Genomic DNA, 27959 nt, shown 5'->3' with positions numbered 1-27959 from the left:
AAAGTTCCTATATGAAATAGCATGAAAATTTGGATTATAAAAGATTGCTATAATTATTCTATATTATTCGGAGGATGTATATATATATATATATATATATATATATATATATATATATATATATATATATATAAATATATATATATATATATATATATATATATATATATATATATTACTTTATATATATATATATATATATATATATATATATATATATATTAATTTATTAATTTCTTTGATGAAAGCGTGAACATGCTTACTTCTTTCTTCAGTTCTTTCTTCACGTATGATTTGACAACAAATTTGATAGCAAAAACCTATGATAAAATAAATATGATTTTCATATTTGATATTCATTTATGTATTATTATTATTGTATAATACTTATGTTATTAGTTATAACATTTTGTCTTCTTGTTATTGGAAGAACCATTGATATTAATTCCTTCTGCCAGTAACTCTTCTCGATATTGCGCCTTGTAAGTGCCTTTAGGGTCGTAAACTACTTCTAGTTTTTCCCACCACTCTGGTTTGCATTCGATTACGTAATTTGAGACTCTTTTAGCCACCTTTTTCTGAGTTTCATTACATTCTGCACATTTGTTTTGTAAAGCATCTGGAATGATATCTGAAAAAAAAAATAGAATCCATAAAAATTTAAAAATAAACAAAAAACTTGCTCATCCCACGATGAGGTATCTCATAAAAAGCTTATTGGCTTTCTATTTCTCCAACTATATACAAAAATTGTGGAGAACTGAAAATCTGTTTAAAAATCTGTTTTTCCGTTAATCAGCAGTCGCCCCCATACGAGATCTTACCTTTTAACGTGTGATTCCTAACACGGTTGCAGAAGCATCCCAGCTTCAACCAGATAAATTCTCTCGAGAAAAATATCTGGTCGAGGCAGGAATCGAACCCACGGTCTTCCGATCGTGAGTCGGGCGCACTACCACCGCGCCCAATTCCACAACAAAAAATATACTCTTTTCAATTTGAAGGTATCCGTATTTCATTTTTGGATTGAAATTGGTATTTTTGTTAATCGGTAGTTTAAGAAACAAAAACTTGCTTATCCTAATATAATGTTGTGGAATTGGTCACGGTGGCAGTGCGCCCGACTCACGATCGGGAGGCCGTGGGTTCGATTCCCGCCTCGACCAGATATTTTTCTCGAGAGAATTTATCTGGTTGAAGCTGGGATGTTCTGCAACCGTGTTAGGAATCACACGACAAAATGGAAGACTTCGTTAGTCCTAAGCTCACAAAAGTTTCTGAACTTCTGAGAGATGTCGTTCGTATGGGGGCGACAGCTGATTAACGGAAAAACAGATTTTAAACAGATAAGGTGTCTGATAAAGATGCCTTTTGGCTTTATATTTCTCCAACTTTATCCAAAATTGTGAAAGACTTACAAAAAAAACATACTTTTTTCATTATTGAACGTGAAATGAAAAAAAAGTGACTGAATTGATCACTTCACTGACACAAACGGTAAGGAATATTGTAACCTTTTCCTGGAATATATGACAGGCTCTTGAGAGTTGGGAGAAAGCAGTGTCGTAACATGGGACTTTTTCTTAACAGGTAGAGTTACCAATTACCAATGAACGAAATCTCGACTTTCAGACAGGACAAAAACCAAGATAAATACATCTCAGTTCCATACCACCAATATACGAGGAACTTTGGAAATATTTTCAAGAAACTAGGTATGAAGGTGGTTTTTACACTACAGAGCCTTCTGGGAAGACTAAAAGGCAAAGTCGAGAGTTCGGAAAAGTCTGGAATTTACAAAATTGAATGTAAGGACTGCGATGCAAAATATTATGGACAGTCAAAAAGATCTATTAAAGTAAGATATAAGAAACACATAGCACACTTAAAATATGGAAGACCTGAAAAATCAGCAGTCGCCCATCATATTTTGCAACAAAACCATTCCATAGACTTCAATTCATTAAGATTAGTTAGACAAGTTAACAACAACAGGCAACTAGATGCCTATGAGAGTGTAGAAATGAGTAAACACAATCATATTATGAATAACGATGACGGACCTATATCAAAGAGCATACTATATAGCTTGTTAAAATAATATTGTTGGGTTTACTGATTACTACATAAGGACACATTGCAGAAATAAATTTAGATAGGCAATATTGAGAAATTAATTTTTATATAGCAGAAAATTGTTTTATATACAGCTATAATAGTTAAACATATATTGTAAAATAATAGATAAGGAAAAATTGTAAAATTAATTTAGGTTGGTATACCTGAATGGGTGGTACACCTGGATAGTTTACCTGTATGAGATATCTATATAGCATAAATAGGGTTAGCTTCGCGTTAGTTTCTAGTTTTGATCTTCCTCTTTGAAGATGATCACTTGGTGATCGAAACACGTGTCGAGGTGTTAAAAATACCGATTTGCTGTTGGGAAAAAACTCCAGTAATATTCTTTAGCAATTAGAGTTACCAAAAAGTGAATAATTTAACAATTGAAAATGCGGAAAATAGTTGGTACCAATAGGATGGAGCAACGCCTGATAATTGCGAGACCGTAGGTGTATTACCCGATCAATTATTTTTTATGATAAGTATTTTGCCGATAATGGGCCGTATCTTTGGACAGCACGTTCCTACGATATGTCTCCTATGGGCTATTATGTATGTGGCCATATTAAAAATATTGATGAAGAGGACCAATAAAATAAATGCCTGGAAGTTAGCAGAAATGTATTTGAACATATTTTGAAATATTTTTTGAATTTTGTTTGAGAAGACAATGCGTTATTTTTGAATTTTAGCTCTGTTATGGAACATTGAGAATAAACATTCTTTAATCCATCATTCATTCATCTGAAATCCTGGCTTCAATAAAACCATGACGGCAAATTATTAGCTTTAATAAACTTTATGTAACTGTCCTGAATGAAGGTTTTGTAGCCAATAGGTTTATGGAGGATAAGCACATGTTTTATTTTTTCAAGAGGAACTGAAATATCTCGCGAAGGGTTAATTTTTGATTTAGGGAATGTTCCATTAAAATGAGACAGAATAATCCCGTAATTTCAAAACTATCTTAAAATACAGGGTGTTCCATTTGAATTAACTGAGTTTCGGTCCGTTTACATATCTTCAGAAATAGTTATCGATTCCGGATAGCTTGTATAACATTTTGGAAATATAACTCCTACAAGACAATGGATTAAAGAATTTTGATGAATCGATAATGTATTCCATCAAACTTTTGAATTTTATGTGGGAATCACTCGAGAGCTGAATACCTAGTTTTTTGAGTAAACAAATGAATATCTGTAGAAAAGTTAATTTTTGGTATAAGGTGTATTAGATTTAATTAAACATTAGGTTCTTAAGAATGTGAATATATACAGAGCGTTACATCTGAATTGAGGAAGTTTGTACCAACTCACGTTATAACTGTAAGTGTTCGAATTTGCCAATTTTCAGGATATGAATTCTATTATTTCCCAAAATACGGCTCACCGACGGTCATCGCGCTGTACCCTGTATATGTTGCTGAGATTCTCAATGTCAGTCTTTTATTGTGTCTTCTAATTGTATCAATGAAAAACTGACATTGATAACCTCAGCAACATATATACTAACTTACTGAAACTACACCAAAAATATAATAATCATATATCATCAATAATTTTCTTTTTAGAATTGTTCATTATTCTCTCAAATCATCATGCTTTTTCGAAAAATAACATTTATGTATAGACATTTTTTATATGTGTACAAACTGCAGACACGTGTTTCTGGCTCATTAGCTGTTATCAGTACATCTAATTGATATAGTGTGTATTCAGTCAGCTGAAAAAAACTATTTTGAGTTTGAAAATGTCCTTACAGGACGAAACTGCAGTAACGTTAGTTATAAATAAAAGTGGTAAAAACATAGAAATATTTCATTCTTGTTTCTCCGTTAATTAATCAATTGATTATAAAAAATAATTTTTTTTGAGCATTTAAAAAAAATATTTTCTTTGAATTGAAGGGGTTATATTTTTTTTAGGAGTGATTAATTTTTTTGGGAAAGAAAGTTTTTGGCTTTCTACTACTCCATCTGATACAAAAAAAGGGATGAGAGAATCTTCCAAAGAAAGGAAGGAAGTAATCAATTTGAAACTCTTCACATGAATGTGTAGATCATGCAAAGAAGTAACTTTCAGACACAAACTGAAAGAAAGTCCTCCTGAAACAGCTACTTTCATATAAACATTGAATTACACGAAAGAAAATGATTCTTTCGAAACAAATACTTCTATATGAACACTGAATTATACAGAAGATACTTTTCTCTACTCAGTTTGTATTTCAAACATTTGTTGTGGAATAAGAATCAGATATCATTCACATGAGTTCTACTTTGAATGAATGGTAATAAATTGTACTCACATAGAACACTGTCACCCTCACTGGTAATGACATTCATTCACCTATTTGATTTAATCCCCGCCAAGAGGAATCTTATTTGAATTGAAGGGGTTATATTTTTAGGAGTGATAAATTTTTTTGGGAAAGAAAGTTTTTGGCTTTCTACTACTCCATCTGATACAAAAAAAAGAGGAGAGAATCTTCCAAAGAAAGGAAAATAATGTCACATGCACTAAATGTATACTACCAAAATTGTCGGGGATTGAATACTAAGTGTGATGATTTTTTCAGAGAAATTTCACAGGGTGACTATGATGTAATAATTGCTGTTGATACATGGCTGCAAGAGGGGATACTAGATGGCGAAATAGTGGATTGCAATATATTTAATATAATCAGAGCCAATAGAGACCTTGAACTCGCAAATAAATCAAGGGGGGTGGGATGCTGATAGCTGTGAAAAAAAATTTTTAAATTTTAAAGTATTTATATATATTTTCAAAAAAACTGATTTTGAAATTATGACTCACTGTATTAGGAAAGCTAACTGGAGTAAAATCCTAGAGGAAAAAGTAGATGTAAACAGAGCCTTAGGAGAATTCTATAACATTTGGAATGAAATAGTGGTAGTTTGTGTACCTAAGTGTACACCTAAGTGTACAAGTATATGATGGTGAAAAACGGTTTCTAATATGGTTCACTAAAGAGATTAAAGATAACTTGAAAGAGAAGGAAAAATTTAGAAAATTACGATTTACTTCTGATTTTTTAGTGACAGATATAAAAATTTGAGAAAAACAGTTCGGAATTTGATAAGTATAGAAGAAAAAAAATATTTCAAAAACCTTGAACAAAATTTAGCAGAAAATATATCATATTTTTGGAATCACGTGAATGATAAGAGGAATACCTCTTCAAGTGAAGGTGAATTTACATATAAAGGAAAAAGAGTTACAGATGAAGAAACAGTAGATAGTTTTGCAAATTTTTTCTCCTCAGTGTTTACCATCACCAAACCCAAATATAATTTGAATTTTGATTGGAGTAACAATAAAAGTAACGAAAGTTTTTCATTACATACAATTACCGATTCAGACTTTATCTACGCCGTAAAAAAACTGAAACCTAAAAAATCAGCAGGAGTGGATGACATACCACAATACATCTTCAAAGCTTGTAGTGACTGTTTGAAACAGCCACTGATGCATATTTTCAATTTGATTCTATCTATTAATGTGTTTCCTTCTGCATAGAAAACATCTATAGTATCTCCAATCTTCAAATCTGGCAACAAAACGTCTATTGAAAATTATAGGCCAATATCTATTATGTGTGCCCCAGCAAAATTATTTGAACATATTGTATAAAGCAGATTATATCAGTTTGTTGAAAAGTATATCAGGGTGGAGCAAAACGGTTTTGTAAGAAATAAATCTATTGAGTCAAACTTGTTAACTTACACTCACAATGCATATGAGGCATTTGAAAACAAATCTCAATTGGATACTATCTATACAGACTTCCAAAAAGCTTTCGATAAAGTAGATCATGATATTTTATTGTTGAAGTTGAGTCATTATGGTTTAACTAAAAATACTCTCAAATTGTTCAAAAGCTATTTGGAAAACAGAGATTCTCTTGTAAAATATCATGATTCATATTCAAGAAAATTTGAAGTTACCTCTGGAGTCCCACAGGGATCAAATTTAGGTCCCTTATTTTTTGTTTTTTTTATGAATGATTTGCCAACAGTGCTGGAATTCTCAGAATGCTTAATGTTTGCTGATGACCTAAAAATTCATAAACAAGTACAAACAGTGAGGGATTGTGTAATGCTACAAAAAGATCTGAACAAGGTTTATGAGTGGAGTTGTGAAAATGAATTATTTTTCAATATTGATAAATGTTCAGTAATGTCGGTTACGCGCAAAAGAGACCTTATTCTCTTAAGTTATGAACTGAATAGGGTCCCTCTTTAATGGCATACAGAAATAAAAGACTTAGGGATTACATATAATAATACATTATCATTCAAGAATCACGTAAGAAATATTACAAAAAATGCGTATAAAATATTAGGGTTTATTATCAGGCAAACTAGAAATTTCAGCAATATACATTCGATCAAACTACTGTACTACACATTGGTTAGAAGTTAATTGGAATTTGGATCAAATATATGGTTTGGCGAATATAACTCCACATTATATGAATTGGAAAAACTTCAGAATAAATTCTTAAGATATCTTCACTTCAAAAAATATCACGTATGGCCAGACTACCGTTTGGTGAGAACATCTTATTTGAGAGATGAATTCAGGATACTTTCTTTGCAAAATAGGCGCAAAATATGTGTAATATCATTTCTTCACCGGCTTTTTAATAATAAACTTAACTCACCTCATATATTATCGTCAATTAATTTTCACGTTCCAGCCAGAAGGACTAGATCAAATACAATGCTTTATATACAAAATTTATTCTCCATAGGTGCCCCACTTACAGGTATGTTGCGTCTCGCAAATGGACTGAATGTAATAATTGATATAGATTGGGCAGATTCTCTAACAAATTTAAGTAAAAAAAATCATTATACAGCTAGTGGCAATGTCTTTGTAGGATCATCACATTTATTAATCGACCCCGTCAGTAACTGATTCATAATTTTTACTTATTTTTTGAAATGGATAACATTAGTAAAAGTCAAAATTTTTCAAACAAGAAATCGGAAATACAAAATTTGAGCAGAATCTATAATTATATTTTAACTTTTTATTGAATAATAGAAATTGAAATAAAAATAATAACTCTTAAAATTACCCAAATTGGATTTACAATTGATAGTTGAAATTTTTTTATTTACACATTTTTACTGGGAATTATATTTATGTTAACTCTATATGGACCAAAATTATATTCAGATCCATTTTCTCAGGTAATATGACAGATTATCCAACATTTGTCAAAATTTTCATTTCTTTGATTTTATTTTCGTAAATGAATTACATTTCATTTCTAAATCTTATTTTGCTGAGTTCCATATTATGTTCTTTAATTGTATTGTTTGCTTTCATTTTTCAGTTTTAGATATTCTGTAGAAAATAAGACTTTCCGAAAGCTAGCATAGCCATTGAAAATTTCTCTTTTTTGCATAAGGTATTTTTCACATTTTCTTGTGTGCTTCTCAGGGGTTGAGTTAGAATCATAGAATTTTAAATTCTAACGAATCCTAATAAAGATGATGAAGATATACCAAAATAGATCTCGTAATCCGTTCATTTTTAGACACACTTTTCTAGCCTATTGTTTACTACTTTATGCGGAAATTATTTCATAAAACACCTTATATACCCTTGATCATTTACTGCATTTCTCAGAAGGAAATCAGACAAACAAATGACCACTTGTGTAAACCATTAACTAAACTTGTTTTCATTATCGGCAATGACCTGAAAGTGACAGTAATAAATAATGTGATTCACTCTTGGACTATAATAAGCATACCCTGAGAGTGTTTGACTGTTCACCAGAGAAAAATAAACCTCGGCCATCCTAATGCTAGGTCAATAATGAATTTAAAAACCGCAGTTCTCTTTACTCATTATTGACTGTTCACGTATGTATATTAATTTAACCTTCGTTAATTTCTTAGTAACAATAAATTCGATACGATATTTCAGAAAATATATGAAGTAATAAAATTTATTTCATGAAGTGGGTGACAATTTCGATGTTTTTTTGAACACTATGCTGTTTTGAACGATGCTTTATTTTTTGATTTCCACGAGATAGAGACTGTTGCCCTAAAAGGATTCATGAATACTTGTCGGAAGCATGTTTTCAATAGTTATTTGCAGAACAACATAGAAATTACTCAAATAAAAAAACAAAAATAGTTTCTTCTTTATCCTTCTCTCAAATTGAGTTGTTTATCAGATGTGGAGGAAAGGAAGAAGTACATGAGTATGTTTGTGTTCTCAAATATCAACAAATCATCTAATTCAGAAATAAATTGATGGATGGATGTAGCCGTTACTACGTGGTAGGAAATCATAATGAAGAAAAGAGAATTGAAACTTCCTATGTTTTTTATCACTTTTATTTGTAACTAATGTTGCTGCAGTTTCGTCCTATAAGGACATTTTCAAACTTATACATTATACATTGATTCAGAAATATTTACAATATATAAAATGTGGGGTGCTGGGGTACACAGTTTTTTCAGCTCACTCACATTTTCAAAAAATATGGAACATGCTTGAGAAGCCGTTGGTTTCTATTTGTCTAAAGATGTACCAATAGGTTCAATTCTGGATGAAAATGTCCTCTTTTGCATCTGTATACGTATACTCCACCTGATTGATGTAATATGTATAACTCAAGGAAGGCTTTATGGATGATATTGATGATACTTAGTATTGATGTTTTTCGTATATACACAAATTCAACAAATCCAAAACAATCACTTACTTGTTTTGGATTTATTCTACGTCAGAGGTTTCACTTTTACGTTTCATCAATACAACAAATCACCAAGTGTGGATGTTCTGTCTATTATTTTCATCAAACTTGTTTTCTATTTAACTCAACTCAAATAATATATGATGTTATTATATTACCTACGATGATTAGAAAAAAAAAGTTTCTATGTGAATTCGAGTTGTTTTTCTATCGAATTAAAAAAAAATGATCAATTTTTGAAAAGAACTAATTGAAGTTAGCTAATCTACATGCACTACAACGTAAGAACAACACTGAAGAGCCACGTCGAGATCATCTCACCTAAGGCTAAAAAAACGGCGTATTACACCAAAAAAGTACAGATCCAAGAAGAGAAGAAAGAGAGGCTACAAAAAGTCTTTTTTTTAAGTTTCTACTTCACGTTATCTCTACCAAAAAAGCGTCTATCTGATAAAACGTTTTCCTCTGCGTATATTGAAATTACTTTTTCACTTAATTACTGCTAAATGTTTTCTACTCTTCTGTAGTGAATGAATGAGTACATCTATAATATGAAAATCCATTTTTATTCTCCGTGTGGAAAAAAGTTTCTTTCAGCACAAAAGGAATTCATGAATTTTTGACATCTGCTGTACATACAGAATCCACACTACTTTAAAACTGAATCTAGTTATTTTGACTCCAGCTATAGGAATACTTTCCTTTTAGTTCATACAGAATGATAAAACTCGAGAAAATTCTTCAAGAAAATATGTAGATTATTCACAGATTTTCTTTATACATAAAATGGGAAAGAACATTTATAACGACTACTTGCCTCTACGGTGATTGCATTTTACAAGATTGATTTTCCTCTCAATTTGCACATAATTTGACATAATGGGGACCAAAACGAATAGAATATATATATATATATATATATATATATATATATATATATATATATATATATATATATATATATATATATATATATATATATAGATGAAGGAGTTTTTTAATCGGACATAGCACTCAAGGAAGTGGCAAACCATAGACACGTGTTTCGGGCTATGTCCGATTAAAAAACTCCTTCATCTATATCAAGACACTCGATAACGTTCGTATTTATATATATATATATATATATATATATATATATATATATATGTGAAATTTTGTCAAACATTTCAGAAACTTCACACATTTATCCAAATTTCAGTAAGTATGTCGCAAAAAATCGGTAGTTGTGGTGGTAGCCACAAAGGCTTGCGATGGGGGCATACCTGGGAGCCCAACAGGAGAATGGAATTCTATCCGTTATTATGTTTTATATATATATATATATATATATATATATATATATATATATATATATATATATATATATATATATATATTATGTCCTTTTTCATATTACAGCCCTCGAAAAAGCTGATAAACATCAGCGAAAGCTGATGCAGAAAGGTTAATAAAGAATAAAGGTTAATGCAGTGAAGCTGCTGGAAAATAATTCCATGAAAATGAAAAGATAAATAGATAAGTACTATTCTTACAATCATTCCCATATTGACGGCGGTCCTCGATTGAAGATAAAATGTGAATAAAATGTGAAATACCAAGAAAAGTACTTAATAAAAATAACTGCGTAAACGCAAGCTAGACATAAGTGGAACCACCTATTGGTGTGACACCCAAGTCAACTTGCCAAGTTTTTATGTCAGTGTTGGTGGTTTGACCAATTAACCGACAACTGCGGTGGCAGAAATTTGGGAAGCTAACCTAGAATGTCATCGAAAAATGAATCCACATGTTTCTAGAAATGATTAGAATCGAGAAAGGTTAATGCAGTCAAGCTGCTGGAAAATAATTCCATGGAAATTAAAAGATAAATAAATAAGTACCATTCTAATCATTCCCATATCGATTTCAATTTAAGAGCCACCGGTAGACAGCTATTTCAGCCTATTGGGCATCGTCAGTACCGGGCAGGCGGTCCTCGATTGAAGACAAAATGTGAAAAACCAAGAAAAGTACTTAATAAAAATAACTGGGTAAACGCAAGCGAGACATAAGTGGAACCACCTATTGGTGTGACACCCAAGTCAACTTGCCTGCCCGGTACTGACGATGCCCAATAGGCTGCAACAGCTGTCTACCGGTGGCTCTTAAATTGAAATCAATATGGGAATGATCAGAATGGTACTTATTTATTTATGTTTTAATTTTCATGGAATTATTTTCCAGCAGCTTGACTGCATTAACTGAATAACGCAGGGAGCAAGGAGTAAAAATATAAGCAGAAAGATTTTTAAACCATTTTTTTTTTCGACAGAGAATGTTTGACAGAATTTCTTGTTCTGAATATCACAATGATGCCAAAGAGATCCCACAGAACTATAAAATGATACATAACAGAAAGTAAGGAGTGTTTCCTTCACGGAATTTTTAATTGTTATCAAATTTATTGTTTCAATTTAGACAATGGAGATATGTATAAATCAGGGTTACACTTTCAATGTCTATCCTGGATTTAATAGTATTTGAATTTTTTAATATGTGACACATTTCTAAGAAAGTCGTTTTGTGACTATTATTTTCTGAATCTAAAATTTGAACTTTATCAAAAGAAAAGCCATGATCTGAGTCAATGGTGCATTTGAAAAGGGTGTGATATGGTTTATTGCATCTTATATTACTTTCGTGTGAAGTAATTCTGTCTTTTGATTCTCTACACGTTTATCCAATATACATCTTCTCACAATATAAATCTTGGATTAAAAAAAAATATTTGTACATGTCTTCATTGCGATGAATGTGAACTATAGATTATTCTACTATTTTCCAATCATAAAATGAAAATAACAACTGCATTATTAAACAAAATGAAACAGTTACCTTTCAACATTTGTCCCTCTCTGTTGCAAGTTCTTGGTACCCCCAGAAGACAGTCCACATATCTCTTCAGCAACCTGCGGTTTTTGAGAATTTGTTCTACATTTATTTTGTCGTATGTTGGTGTGTATGCAAGGCAGAAACTAAGTGACGCAAGAATGATCAGTACCTTCATTTTGAGTATCTTTTTCACAAAAACTGTAATAACTATATCGTTTGTACCTTCTATTTTTCCTTTATATATGTACTTTACAAGTTTGGAGAAATTCACATGAGGTGATTTAACTAACATCAAATTGTAATAAGGACGTAAGAAACATTACGTTTAAAATTTGTCTGGTCGATAGTCATTAAAAAAAAATTAAAGATAATTGTTTTGAAGAATGGCAGAAGGAATTAAAGAAAATCGAACTGTGAGATAAAAATCAATTATGCTTTAATAAGTGAGCAATTTAAATTAGTGATGCACAATCAAATGATGTGAGTAAATGAAAATATAAAGAAGATATAAGGAAACTAGAAAGGAATGGATTCTCAGTTTTTCAATCAACTGAAGACATTTTGTCAGCTTCAGTTAGTTTTCACTTGAACTCTGGTGAAATTATTAGTATGTATGATTGAAAATGTTATTATACAATGCTCATATTGAGTAGAATTTAGTCTATTCAAAAACACTACACGTATTGCTTTTTGGTAATATTGTTCAGTGAAAATCTCACAATAAAACGTTTTTCGAATACGTTATGGGTTTTCATTAGGATCGGCCGATTCCATCAAATATATAATTTAGTCGGTATGAAAACGCTTGACGAAGCTATTACACGTGTTGAGGTTTTGTGAACTGCTCAGTGAATATCTCACAATGAAATCTCCTGAGTCGTATAGTAAGTACATTTGTTATGTGATTGAGTTCCCCAGGGATCAAATGGATCAAAAACACCTAAAGGTGTTTTTGATCCATTTGTGAACCAACAACTATCTGCTCTCATATCTCCTTCTCTAAGAATATATAGAGAGGAAATAAAAATTCAGAAACACAGAGATAATTCAGCTAGAAAGGAAGAGTCAGTGCATATTAGTGAAATCTGACTACCTGTCCTCAATTGTACACAAACAAGGTCATTCAATCCAATTGAGAGAAACGAATCCACGCTCACCAATGATGATATTAAACCGGAGACAAATTTCAATATTTTAATTTCTGCGTTTGGGAACAACTTGAGCATTGGACTCCGTTACCTTGATGTCAACCGCAGTAGTAGACGAAATGTCATGCATAAAAACATACATACCACGGTCAAAAAACCTGGAAAATAGCTTCGACACACATTAACCTGTCCGAAGATTTTTTTGATATATGATGGAATTGGCCTGTTTAGTGAAAATCCCACAATAAAGTGTTTTTTGAATAGGTTTTTTTTCATATCAAAGGCGTCATGGCCAAAAAATACTTACTATTTTGAAGACTATTTTTTCAAATATGTTCATCCACGCATCTACATCAGTCGAATAAAAACATTCAAGTTTCATACATTTTCAATCAGATAAAGAACTCATACATGCCCCTATACATAAAATTGATATTTTACGAACTATAATCAAATAAGTAATTTTGTATATCGCAAATGGCAGTTGACATTGGCATAAAGGATTTGATAAATATTTGAGTTGATTACAGAACAGATCAATATGGGGATCCCATTGTGTCTCAAGAGTTTAACTAATCAATAATTCCGAGTTGTGGTAATTCCTATCTGTATGAAAGATGATGTTTGCCGTATTTGATTACATTTTAGTATTTTTTTCTGAAGTGTTCGTTACTTTCTTCATTTCATTTGCCTTAACTTAGTGTCATCGCCATATAATACAACATAGGCATTTGAGTAATTATAGAGAGAGTTGATTGAATCATTCGCATAATAACATAAATAACAAAGGGCACAGAATTGAGCACTGGGGATCCCGTGTTCAATGTTCAATGAGTTACTTTGATTGTTCTTAATTACTATACTCTACTGCCATATTGCTTCAACCTCAAAAGCAATAGCTTGTGATTTACATAATCAAAAACAGCGAAAAGTCGAAACATAATCCTCCATCCAGAGTAGTGATTTCATTTTCGTGAAAATCAATCAATTATGTTTCAGTGAATTTGTTGTTTGTGAATCCATGTTGACAAGAAAGTAATTACTTGGGTTTGTAGTCAAAAAAAGAGTAGTTTTTTTATATCAATTCCTTGCTGACTAGACAACATACTCATCACCCCGTAGTTGATGGGGGTAAACCGCCACTGAATGTCTTTACTGATTTGTCGCAAGGCAATGCATTGGAGTTTTTGATGTGGTGTGCCCAAAGGGAAAGTTTCAAGTCCTATATTGGTTTGCAAATGTATGTAAATGGACTGCCTAGAAAAGTAAACCGAAACCGGTCGTAAAAAATAAAAATCGAAGTAGAAATTAGACAAAAGTATTTCCTTTACCTCATATTTTCTTGTGAATTGGGTGAACCCCATTTTCGCCAGATAAATGTATTAAGTATGCAAATGGAAAGCAAATTCTTGGCTGCATTTTTATGATCAACAGTCAATGATTAAAATACAATATGAACGTCAATAGAAATTAAATAACAATTGATTACTACTTTCAGTTATATTTCAATATCAATTTGGTAGGACCCACAATATTTTCGATTTAACTAAGGTCGATTCCTTCTTTCTTCAGTTCATCGGCATATGTTTTTCTATAGGTACCCTCGGGATCGTAAACTGCTTCCAGTTCGTTCCACCATGCTCTTTTTTCCTTAATAAGGTAGTGTATCATCTTTCTAGCACCTTCTTTTTGTTTCTCATTGCATTTTTCACATCTAGTTTTGAGTGCATCAGGCAAAATCTCTGAAAAAATAAGTTTTGATTAAAATACCGATGAACAGATTTTTTTAAAATTTTTTGTTTATTCTTGGTCGGTTTTCCTAAGGTGGAAAAAAATGAACTATTATGCCATTCTTATAGAACCTGTTCCACCGCGTTGAAATGGGGAATGTTCCTCCTGACGAAAATCAAGTAGTCTTCATAAAAGAATTCTAAAACAATGCATTTTAAACTTATAATTTCAAACTTTTTTTTTTTAAAAAATATTTAAATACTTAAAAAAGAGGAATGAAATAATGCTTTCAACATTTGAAGGGATTCGTTTCTACTTCACCATTTGGCAACATCGGTTATTGCTAATAAAGGACAATTAATCTGTTACCTGTATGAGACAAACAAACAAATGACATATTTCAGAGGCGTGCTGTTCTGTTTACTTATGTTCCGAGTTCCGAGACATTCTGTGACATATGACATTTTGTGCACCTAACCTATCTTCCTCTATATAAATAAATGACAAAACAACTGTTGTTTATGTGGCTTGTGGAGGTGGTATTGAACTATAATTTGTTCAATTGTTGATTTATGAAGATAATTTTCGTTTTTTACACTAAAATATCTAGGTGCGTATAAATTATTTCAACTTGATATAGGAACTGTTGCTACTATGTGAATTAGAAACAAATCCCTTTAAAAATTGAAACCCAACATTTGAAACATCAATTTGAATACTTTTCGAAGTGAATTTGAAAAACTCATGAATTAAACTCAAATTTATTTTGTTCAAACTTGCATTTGTAATGTGTAATAACCCAAATTGAGGAAAATTTCCCATTGCCAATTCCTTCAACAAATTTGATCATGAATTCTATTTATTACAATGGGGTCAAGACGTTTAATCACTTGCCCTCGAATATAAGACAGGCAAATTTGACTAACAAAATGATTAGAACAAGAGTAAACACATTTTTTGCTGATAGACCCTATTATAATTTGCAAAAGTTATATAATGATAAATTTACGTGACAAAATGTGCATATTTGAATTTAGGTTATATAAGATTTTTGTTCATATTCTTGTTTGGATATAAATGTTCGATTGTCTGGTGCAATGGGTGTGTTTATTTATGTAATATAATATATAAGTATATTATGTTTATATGTCTATTATATGAGTGTTGATAATATTTTTAAATTTCGGAGTATCTTCTAACTTTACTTTTTTCTAGGTGTTTTTATATTCACATTTTATATTTCTATATTTACATTTGTATTGATTTTTCACAAGCTTTGTCCACAAGATTTATTCTTAATGACAATAAAGTATATTATTATTATTATTATTTATTACAGAAGTATGCGCTATCCGCTGAAGCCCCGACACATTCGGTAGAGCGCGCCAGCATTATTAACCAACGACCACTCCCCACACCGTGGAGTAAGTGATGATCAATGGATCCGAGAATCATGTGCCCTGAGCAAGCGCAATGAGCCAAGAATGACATCTTTCTGCATCTGTCTGGCTAAGATTTCTGCCTTCGTGTGGCAAGCCGGTATGATTTTAAGATTCGAGAGTAGAGAGGGCATCATTCCACCAAGAACTCCAATAATCAGAACAACTATCTTGACAGAGTGATTTGGATAGAGTCTGCGGAGTTCGAAGAGAAAATCTCGATATTTTATCGTTTTGCTCTGGTGGTCGAGAAGGACTACATCAGGCTCATTGGCTTAAATGAGCCTGAGGGTGGGGAACGAATAGTTCCAATAAATTCGGCACTTCTCCACAACGGATTCAATATCTCCCGGAGCGTAGGGCAACACCGGTATCTCGTCAATACCGTAAGAGTGCCGTATATGGTAATATAGCAACTCTTAGGGTTGAGTTATGTCGATGCATATAGGCCGAGACCGCATATGCTGGACATGCTGATAGCAAGTGCATTAGGGTCTCGGGCGCCTTGCGGCAGGCCCCGCACCTTGTGTCAGGAACCTCTATACACATCACGCCACCGCGGTAGACTGAGGTGTTGAAGACACCATCCTGGCAAGCTATGATGAACCCGTCAGTTTCTGACTTCAACCCACTCGTCCTGAGAAAAGTGAACGTCTGGCGCTTTGATAAGCCAAGGTATCCAATATTATTAAAGAAGACCCCATGCATTGGCTTATCCTTGTGAGGTGATCTCTGCGGCTTTTATCTGAGCTTTTTGCTGAACGGGTTCCAACTTGGTGACAGAGTTGTGGTCACCTCGTTCAGTGTCGAAAACTATACCGAGTTTATCAGCTGCTCGGGCAGCTGCCCTAAAGAGAAACGCTTCAATTCCCGCTCACTCGTGGTCACGGACCATGCAAAGAAGGAGATCTGATCTCCTGACGACTTTACAGGCTGTATCCAGTACCATTCTGTCATGTAGACACTCCAAACTCAAAAGTTCACAGCCTTCCTCCACTCCAAACGAGTAGAGTAAAATTGGAACGGCAAGCATATTTGTTGAAGCAACTTTGTTCTTCCCCGACAGTTCCGATGACCAGATCTGTCGAAGTTTGTGCTGATACTTGCCGCGGAGACAGTAATTCACTGCTGTTACCTCTTGTGAGTGGAGTTGTTCCACCCCGAGGTAAGTATACGTCTCTCCGGCATCCAAATGGTGTAGGATGCTTCCATCTACGAGCAGCACATCCTCTCTGTAGTCACCGCATCGTTCTCTTTTGGGATGGGCCATTGCGCATTTGTCTATCCCGAATTTCATACCGATAGCATGCATGTACTCTTCCACCATCCTCAAGGACTGATGGAGAGGCATAAAGTTTAAGATCAGCCATATAAAACAAATTGGTGACCTTGTGCCTCCGGTTTCCGAAGGTGCCACAGTTATACCCGCGAGTATTTCTGAGCGCAACGGATAATGGCAATAGTGAGATGCAGAATAGAAGGGGACTAAGGGAATCGCCCTGAAATACACCCCTTCTGAAAGTGACCCACCGTGTTTGGACTCTGGCTTGACCAGATGTTATGGTGAAGCGAGTTCACTAGAGTGGTATCAGTTGTTCAATGCATTTCACTATTTTGTCGGGTACCGCAAGGCATCTGAGCAAATGCAAGATTATTATTATTATTATTATGATTAGGGTCTATGAATAATGGGAAATTATTGTAGCTGATGCTATATTCAAGTTTCGTAAATAAATGAAAATACTTTCAGATATTAACTGGAGAAAAAGCCCTCCTGAAACAGCTACTTTCATGTAAACATTGAATAATACGAAAGAAAAATTCTTTCGAAAGAAATTTTTTATATGAACACTGATTTATACAAAAACACTTCACTCAGTTTGTATGCCAAACAATCATTATGGAATTGAATCAGATATTATTCACAGGATTCCTACATAATATACTAAATGAAACTTAAAAATTTCACTCACATGGAACACTGTCATCTTCACTGGAAGACATCGATGTTTCGCCGTAAGAGACTTGCCTTAGGGTTTTTCAGTACCAATCTGGATAACATTATAATGTTATCTAGATTGAGTAGAGAAACGTGTTTTTTGTATAATTCAATGTTCGTATAAAAGTATTTGTTTCGAAAGGATTTTTATTTCCTGTAATTCAATGTTTATATGAAAGTAGCTGTTTCAGGAGGGCTTTTTCTTCCAGATTGTGTCTGAAAGCTACTTCCTTTCTTTGAAAGATTGCCACATTTTTTTGTATCAAGATGGAGCAGTAGAAAACCAAAAGCTTTCTTTTCAGTTGATTCTCCAATTCATCTGATTCTGTTTTGGATATGTTGTATAATAAAAAAATTCACCTCATTTTTGGAACTTAGAAAAAATAACGTTGATCTACAATAAGTATTTTTCATATATTGTTTTCGATGTAAACAGGATTTTCAGCAGGTAAGTTATGATGATCTATCACAAATTCTTTATTCTCGGATCTTAAAGCCATCCTAACTGAAAATCATTGAGGTTTTGACGAGGGGCATTATAACCAAAACATAAACTGCAAATTTGTCAAAAACTTTTAAAAAACTAATTCCATTCGTGAAAGAATACACATGAACATAATATTGGAGGATGCACAAAAATATTTTTCTCTTCTACCACACAATTAACTTAGTAATAAAGTACCTTATAATCAATGAATCAATAGGAGGGTCAAAAGGTTATTTTCAAAGAGATAAAATGTAGTACAATATTATAACAAAGTATTTATTTATAGTTACAATAAGATTTATCATTTCCTTAGAACAATGAAAAACTGAAATTGGGATTCTTTCACTTCATCATACGTCCCAGTTCATCTCAGCTAAGACTCACAAGGAGACAACATTTGAAATGATTTCTGTTGGTATTTGTATGAGATGCACACAACTTTATATGCAGACTGATGCATTATATTATGCTAAAAACTCACGAAGGAGTTTTCAACATTAGAACAACAAGTATTGTATACAAGTCAATACTTGTATACAATACTTGTGTAGCAAAACACTGGAATAGCACTGTCTTGAAAAGCAAAAAACTATCGTTATACACACTTTGACTATGATTCCAGCCAGAATAGAGATGAAAGGAAATGAATATGCTGTTAGACATTTCTTTGAAGCAATCATTGGTACATAGAAAAATGATATTGAGACCAAATAGAATGATCTAATGAAAAAACCTTGAAAAATAAATAATCAGTAAAATCCTGGAAATTGTCATCCAGAGAGAGAAAACACGAGCGATAAAGCGGTTGAGATTCGGATATTCTGATTATACTTATATTCCCCTGATTGAATATAAAATATAATTTAGGATATTTTGCGATATAATGTCTCCAGTTCATAAAAAAGGTTTATTTTTCCTTTTGTTGTTTTCTGACCCGAGTACCATCAGAGATACAAGGAAATATTCGAAATAAAATAAAATTAAAATCGAATCAATTCGCCTTCTGCCGATGTCCCAAGGAATAATGAATATCTGACATGCCTGAACATCTTTCTTTCCCAAAATGTCAAATAATGGAAAAAAATTGATGAATTTCTCCAGAAAACTCAGTTTCATTATAGGTTTGAACTTGAATGCAAATCATGATTTCCAAAATTTTAAGATGTTGTAGACCAAGTAGTCTCTACCTAAATTATTGAGATATCAAAAAACAACATGAATAACTTCAGAAGAGGTATGTATGGCTTCTCAACTTACTTTTCAACTCCTCTCCATCCTTTGTACAATTCTTCTTGCCCAAAAGACAGTCTACGTAATTACGTAGTAATCTATCGTTTTTGATAATAGCATCCAAATCTACGTTGTCATATTTAGTGGTATACTTTTCATCTGGCCTGGCGTTCACAAATACGCAAAAAGTAAACAATACACACAAAACAAGAGTAACTTTCATTTTCGAAATTATTTAACGAAATCAGTACAGAAAATGTCTGAAGAAGCGACACTTTCCTCATTTATATGGTTGTATTTAAACAATAGATGTTTGCAATAATTATTGTAGAGGGGCAATACTTAGAATAAATGTATTGATCACATAAGCAGAAACTATCGATGTGATTCAATCACTATAATATAAACATTTTGAAGTACATGGTTTTTTATAGGATCATTTTATGTGAATCGATATCAACCTGATGTATAAGTAAATGAATTGAGCTTTTTCCGATTAAAAATACAGTACAGGGAGTGTTCAATATATTGATTTCATTGGGTATCAAATTTTTAAAGGGAAGAATAAAATCTAACTTGACAATTGAATAGAAATTGGTTGAACGATACTTGTCAATAATGATTATAGAATGTAATGAAGGAGGAAAAGTAATTGAAATTAACCTAGTGTGATGGGATGGGTGTTTGGGATGGGTGGTAGTGAATGAGTTAATGATACAGTTTTTTACTGCGTAATATCCATGAGACTTTTTCGAATCTTCGAAAATGGTTCGATTTGTGTAGTTACACTCATTTCCCAAAAACAATGAAAATTGAAAAATATGTTTTTTTGGGAAAGTAGGTATTTATTGCGAATTTGCGAATTTGAATATATTTGAACCGTTGATTGATTTTTGTTGTACTTGGTACTAATTAGGTAACTAATGACAATGAAAAAAGTCATAGATGAAGTAAATCTTTTGATATATAATGGATTGAAAGCAATTTCGCGTTTTGATTTTAAACTGCTTCTTGTTGGGAAAAAATATTGTTAAACAAAGCAATGCCTTGAAAAGTGTTAAAAGGACTTCGCTTCGTCAGAAACAACAATTAAACGTTGATTTGCTGACTTGAAAAGTCGTAGAGACACCGATAATACAGAACGCAGTGGACGTCCAAATGAAGCAGTAAAATCAGAAAACATAAAAAAATCCACAAAATCGTTTTGAGTGATCGAGAAGTGAAGTTGCGTGAGTTGGCTGATATTGTGAAGATATCAAAAGAACGTGTTGGCTTTATATTGCATGAGCATTTGACTATGAGGAAACTCTGTTCAAAGTGGGTGCCGCGCGAGCTCTCTGTTGATCAAAAACAAAAAAGTCTTGATAATTCTGAGCAGTATTTGGCCATGTTCAAACATAACAAACTGAAATTTTTGCGTCGATATGTGACAATGGATGGAACATAAATCCATCACCTCACTCCGGAATCAAAACGAACCTCATCTGAGTGGAGAGCAACCGGTGAACCTCGTCCAAAGCACCATAAAGCACAAGACAACGCACCGTGACACAAGTCAATCAAAACAATGGCAGAACTACATGAATTAAACTTCGAATTGCACCCATATCCACCGTATTGACCAGATTTGTCTCCCAGCGATTACTGGCTGTTCGCAGACTTCAAAAAAATGCTCAACGGTAAGAAATTTTGCCCGAATGAGTTATTGCTGAAACTGAGGCAAAAGATAAATCGATCCACAAAAGTGGTAATGAAATATTAGAGCGGCACCAGAGTGATTGTGTGGCTCTTGATGGAGATCACGTTAATGAATGAAGCCAATTTTGAACGTAAGAAAACGAGTTTTCTTTATTAGCCCGGAACTTTTTAGCCCATTTTAACAAGCCACATAGAGAGAATTGAAACGAAGGACTATGCCACTAAAGCGCAAGCTCAAATGATATCTTCACAAAATTTATGTTTTTGATTGCTAGAAAAAATGTAACAGCCTTATGCCGTCAATTATACATAAAACACTCAAAAATTGTGGAAATGTGAAAACAATAATCCAATTGGGAGGGGGGCGTAATTTGTCGAAAGTTCTTGAACGTCTTCCATAAATCAAGATGTTATTCATAATCATTCGCCGTACAAAAAAATCAATGGAAAAATAGTAAAAATTTTCATTCACGGAAAAGTGATAAATTCGTGTGCAGCTTTTGTAATTTTTTTTTATATCAAAACAAGTTATTTATTTCATTATGACGTGTAAGTTCGTGTATTTGAGGGTCGATAAACTTTAGATATCTGCTCTACCCTAGAATTGGGGTTCAACGTCATTTATTCGTATGGTTGATCTTACGTTTATTGCCCCCATAAACCATGACTGATTAAATTACCGTTTTTGATGAAAACTCATTTCACGGAAGCCGTACAGGAATTTAATACATCTGCACATAGAGATCACTTTTCCGAAAATAAAATTTTTCCAATTTTTGTGTCCAAGGTTTTGGATAGCATTTGGTTAGGAAACATTTCAGTCGTGATTGATTTTTTACTTTTTTCATACCATTGATATTATAATATATTGAGCAAGGGACACTTATGGCTGATACTCACTTTTCACTTCAAGATTTTGAGAGCTATCAAATATCCATGATAATAATTGAAGAATTTTCACAAATGTTTTTAAAATTTGTTTGATTATTATCAAGGATAGTACCAAGTAACGGGTCAGTCCATTCATAAGCTATCATATACTTCTTCGTGGTTGTTTATTAAATTGTAATTTTGTAGATGTGTTTTGTGAAATATATCAAATGGTATTTTTTTATAACGTTTAAAATATAGAAAAATTGACGACATATTTACTTTTTCATCTGCAGGAAAACCTAGAAAAACCTGCAACACCACATCATCTGAAGATCTTGGTCTGCCAATGTCCTTTCTATCATGAAACAAAATGTAGGGTGTCTCCAGAGGATCCAATAAATGTAATACATCATCAGAACACTTAGTGATACGATTAATTATCGTCAAATTTGAACTAGATCGTTTCGTCTTTGACCAAGGCGTAATAATGATCAGATTCAACTCCAGAACCACCAACTATGACCGCATGAAGATGTTCTTTTTCCAAAATATGTTAGCGTCACCCATTTATTGATTTCTGGTTGTTTGACCTGAGGATATATTAATCTGTGAATGAATTTCCGGCTTTGTTTCCTGACTAACTTCTGGATAGTATCTGCGTTGAAACCATTATTATGACCTATCTGTGTAATTGTATCAATTTCCCTAGCTAGATTGTCTGCAGACAAATGCAGTGCGAATGCTCTGTGCAACATTGAGTTGTAGGCTGCTAATTTATGACTGTCTGGATGGAAAGAATCGCTTGGGATGGTGATGTCTGTATAGCTAGGTTTCTGAAAACATTGAACTCGAACTTATTCTGATTGTGTGTAATGCCAGGTCTAAGAAATTTATCTGTTTCTCTATCTCTGTTTCGAGTGTGAACTGAATGTTGCTATTGAGATTGTTCATGAATGTCATAAATTGGTTCAGCTGTCGTGTAGTACCTCTGAAACTGGCAAGAATATCGTCTACATATCTGTACCAAAAATGAATATGTTTTTTACCCAGGTCGGAGTTTACTATAGTGGTCTCCAAGTTGTTCATAAAAATGTCTGCTAAAAGTGGACTAATGGGTGAGCCTATTGGTAACCCTGAATTCTGTTTATAGAATTTGCTGTTGAACTGTAGGTAGCTCTGATTCAGGCACACATCGGAAGCTGTTGAAACTTCAAAGGAAGTGATATGGTCTACTTTGGCTTGATCTAATATGTCCAAAATGAGAGGCTTACACTCGTTGTGCGGTATGTTGGAGAACATACTCTCTACATCGAATGAAACTAAAATTGAATTATGTGGCATGGTTTGGTTCCTTATGTTTTCTATTGAAGTCAGTGAATTTTTAATGCTGTGAGGTGGGACGAAATTGGTAATATTTTTGAACAACTTGTTAAGACGTATTCCTAGTTCTCTTATCGGACTATTTATATACGAAACTATCGGTCTTATGGGGTTATCCTCTTTATGTGTTTTTATCAGGCCATACAGTTTAAGACAAGAGGGGTTCATGTTGGTGATTCTCCGTTTCTCTGATTCCGTGAAAATGATTTTAGTATCTAAGAGAAAATTTTTCAGTTCATTTTGACTATTTTTTGTCGGGTCTTTCTTGATGACAGTAAGGTTTTCATCTCGAATGACTGACTCAATTTTCCGAACATATGCTTCTCGTTCAATGATAACTATGGCATTCGATTCATCAGCTTTCGTGAAAACAAGATCATTAATTCTTATTTTTTTTGTATAGTTTTTATTATGCTGGTTTCTCTACTGTTTAATAAAGAGAATGGATGGTTCTGAATTGCTTCATTCATCTTGTATGCCCCTATATCTCTATTATCTATCTGTTTCAATGCAATAGCTGTATCTGTTATCAACGTATCCAAACTATTTCTATTAATTATTGTTGGTGTATATTTCGGCCCCTTGGACATTGTTGAAATTTCCTCTTTGTTAAATTCTACTTTGGTCAAGTTAATGATTCTTTCGCTGAACTGAATATCTGGTTCGACTGATTCGCTGTGTATGATATGTTGTTGTTTCTGTATTAGTACCCTAAGTTTCTTGAGTTGAGTTTGGTACTTTCGATATATGAAATCACTAATTGTAGACCTAACTTGGTCATAACCAAGGTCAGATATCCAGGTCAAACAACCAGAAATCAAGAAATGGGTAACGCTTACTTATTTTGGAAAATGAACAGAAATGATCGCAGGTTTCTTCAGAAAAAACAATGTGGAAGTAACATTCAGACCACATGCCAGGTTATCTTATTTCCTTTTCAATGCCAAAGATAAGGTCGACAAGTTGGAAAAAACTGGAGTTTATAAGCTTAAGTGTCCGGAGTGTAATAGTGTTTATGTGGGACAATGCGGACGAAATTTCCAAAAACAGTATGCTGAACATGAAAGGTCCTTCAGACTGAGAAAAAATGATTTGACGTTTTCAAACCATTCCATGGGTTGCAACCACAAGTTTCCGAATCTAAACGATACTAAAATTCTGCACTATGCAAGGAAGGGTTGCAAACTCAATTATTTAGAATCCTTGGAAATTTACAAGCATAAACATTGCAGGTGCAACCTGTTAAATGATCAAATCGATTTAATTTACTCTCCGGTTTTTAAATTGGCACATCCGCATTGTGAACTGTAAATTCAGGTACTCAATCAAGTACCTGAATGGTATATATTGGCGAATGTAATGAATCATTGTTAGTTTATTGTATTAGTTTGAGAATGTCAATATAGGACGAAACTGCAGTAACGTTAGTTACAATTACAAGTGGTAAAAAACATAGAAATTTTCATTTCTCTTTTCACTACCCTATGATATTGTAGAAAAATCAAAAAATATCCTAACTTACGAAGTTGACGAGGATTTACATAATGTAATATAGCACGGTTAGGAGAAGAGATCTTCTCTACCTGAGGGACGCAATTAATAATATTATCGGTAAAACCGAATTACTTTTTACATCATTTGAAAAAAAATGCGGAACATAGATTGGTTCAACTTAAATATAAATACGTCTCCTTGCATGCTATTTGCTAAATGCAGGTACCCAATATATGAGGTTACTCGTTCAATTATCGCATGCAATTACATAGAAACAAATCGTTTAAGAACTGTTGAATAGGTACAAGGACAAGAAGAGGTTTATTTCATCAGTTTACGTATGAAAGTAAAGTGCATGTTTAGTGACGCGGAAACGTGTATCGTTCCAAGCTTCAGATCGTAATTCAAACAATGATTATATTTTATTATTATGAGACCCATGATTTTTTATAACTCTACAATGCAATAAGTTTTAATTGTGAATGTGAGGACAATATAAGTTATGGCTAATAATTGCACATATATTCCTATCTTATAGGAACTTGTTCAAAACAGTTCTTCGTCGGAGAGTAAATCTGATGTTTGGCCTAGTTTAAAGTACAGGTCGACTATGTGCCAGTCACTGTGAACAGAGCAAGGAAACAAAGTTTTACTTAAGTATTAAGGGTTTGAGGCGTATTCTTCACCTACAAAATGAAATGTTATCAATACTCAGTTTGTATGAAATCACTATATTTCTGAAATATAGTAGTCATGTTTTGCTACATATAATTCAACACTTTTTGAATCCACACTCTTCATCACTTTCGGTATCACTATCGTTATCGTTCAAGTGGATGATTTTTTTGAAACTGTTCAGCCGTTCGTCTATTTCTTCAATCTTGTGCGTTGGTTTCTGTATTTTACCATGGTTGCATTCAATAATGAAGAGGTATATCTTTAACCCTCCTGTAGTAACGAACGGCCTGTCAGACCGGGTAGTACGAGTGTTTATGATTTTATGGAAAACATGAAGTGGTATTCAGCTCTTGTGATTAGTATTTTTCCTACATTTTTCTCAGAACCTTACAGGACCAGTTCCATCGGTAGTGTGCTTTTATTTCAGTCACTAAGCCGAACCTAGTCTGTATAAGTGGGTACTTTTTAAAAGAAAATTATTTTTCTGTATTTAACACTTATTTGAGATATGTTATTATCAGAAAGAATATGAGAGGCTGTAGTTTCTGTTGTCTTCAACTCCTGAAGACGCCAACTTGAACTTAGAGAAACTCGCGCGTAGAACAGTATTGCATGTTTGGTAATCATGAAAGTCCTTGTTTTGGGTGATAAATGATAATGAAAAATTGTGAGATTTGACCTGATATGAATCTGATCGGAAAAAGTATTCAATATGATTTTTTGAAGATGAGTGTTATTTAAAAACCGAAAATAATAATAATAAAAATTTGTTACATAAATGTTACATGACGTTCCATGGCGCTAGTTATGAATCGTTCATTCATTTATTAATGAATGATTTATCAACAAAAGAACAAGTCAGATACATATTCCTTTCAAACTTATTGCCGTCATGAAAAAATAATGATATTTGGAATAAAAAATTTGTTTTCAATTGCTCCTTTTGATTTTTCATTGCTTGAATGATTAATTGAAAATTCTTTTTTCTTTCAATGATCATAAGAGTAATAATGTACATATTTCAAATTATGTATGTGTTTTAACTGATATTTATTAAACTCATGATAAGTTTATATGGCTGTTTAGTTTTTTATTGCATCACTCATTTATATTCTGCCACAATTTCACTATTTAAATATTATAATGATTTATGAAAGTTTATGTCTACAACTATTGTTGTTTATTAAAAAATGGATATCTTGTCAAATTCTGGAGATTCTCTTCATTTTTGAATGAACAATAGCAGCACTTTTAGAAGCTTTTTTAATTTATTTCACTATATTGAAAGTGACATTTAAGCGAAAGATAAATGAGTGATGTGAAACAATGGAAAATTATATGAAATTGGACGCGAGTTAATAAATGTTAATTCAAACCGGAATATAATTTAAACTTGAAGATATGTGAATATGATTGAAAGATCATTTGATAAATCACCAAATAAAGTTGTTTCGGAGGTTCATTATTGTATTCGCATTATTTAACATGTTATAAATCATAAGAAAATACCAATATTATATGAAATATAAAAAAATCAATTATTTTGTATGTATGCTTCTTTTATGTTATAGATGTGCAATGAGAAAGGATTTTTAAATATTCCAACTGAGACGCCAGGCGCGGAGAAAAAAGGCGCGTTCATGAAACAAAATTATATTTTCATCACTGTTTCTTCATACCGCTTTATTATCGAAGGTTGAAATTCTGTATGTAGGTTTGTTTTATCTTTCAGATGTGCAATAAAGAAGAATTTTTGAATATTCCAAGTAAGACGCCAGCCGCGGCGGAAAAAGTCGCGTTTATAAAGTTATCTTTAATACATCATTTATCTTATTTGTCCAAAATGTGATCAATATGGGCCTCTTACAGCATAGCGGTTGCGGCGGTACCGGGCCAAACATATGTCACTCTTTCAAGAATAACCTTTAAAGAAAACATGTTTGTAGTGTCTATCGACAAAAAAGCTGTTATGTAAAGACATTAAATTTAGTATCAGCATTGCACCCTTGCGGAGCCGGGGCGGCTATATAGTTACAAATAATGGATGTAGAATT

The 27959-nt window shown here is 32.8% G+C and overlaps 2 protein-coding genes across 2 annotated transcripts; both read right to left on the bottom strand.

Moving 5' to 3' along the window:
- Positions 1 to 340: 340 nt before the first annotated feature.
- Positions 341 to 14229, bottom strand: LOC141484935 (allergen Tha p 1-like). The gene is made up of 2 exons (XM_074180638.1): positions 11752 to 14229; positions 341 to 631 (listed from the first exon to the last, which is right to left on the bottom strand). Exons 1-2 carry the CDS (start codon positions 12038 to 12040, stop codon positions 396 to 398), a joined length of 525 nt encoding a protein of 174 aa, XP_074036739.1. The 5' UTR covers positions 12041 to 14229; the 3' UTR covers positions 341 to 395.
- Positions 14230 to 14377: 148 nt separating this feature from the next.
- Positions 14378 to 20059, bottom strand: LOC111513555 (ejaculatory bulb-specific protein 3). Its single transcript, XM_023169778.2, has 2 exons — positions 19810 to 20059; positions 14378 to 14638 (listed from the first exon to the last, which is right to left on the bottom strand). The coding sequence occupies exons 1-2, from the start codon at positions 20003 to 20005 to the stop codon at positions 14439 to 14441; spliced, it is 396 nt and encodes a 131-aa protein (XP_023025546.2). The 5' UTR covers positions 20006 to 20059; the 3' UTR covers positions 14378 to 14438.
- Positions 20060 to 27959: the final 7900 nt, after the last annotated feature.

This window comes from Leptinotarsa decemlineata, unplaced genomic scaffold, assembly GCF_025532065.1.
Source record: "Leptinotarsa decemlineata unplaced genomic scaffold, Ldec_3_MD MMD2_tig00026299_RagTag_RagTag, whole genome shotgun sequence".
Taxonomy (NCBI): domain Eukaryota; kingdom Metazoa; phylum Arthropoda; class Insecta; order Coleoptera; family Chrysomelidae; genus Leptinotarsa; species Leptinotarsa decemlineata.
The sequence above is the reverse complement of the archived record's forward strand: the minus strand, read 5'-3'. Positions and strand labels throughout refer to the sequence as shown.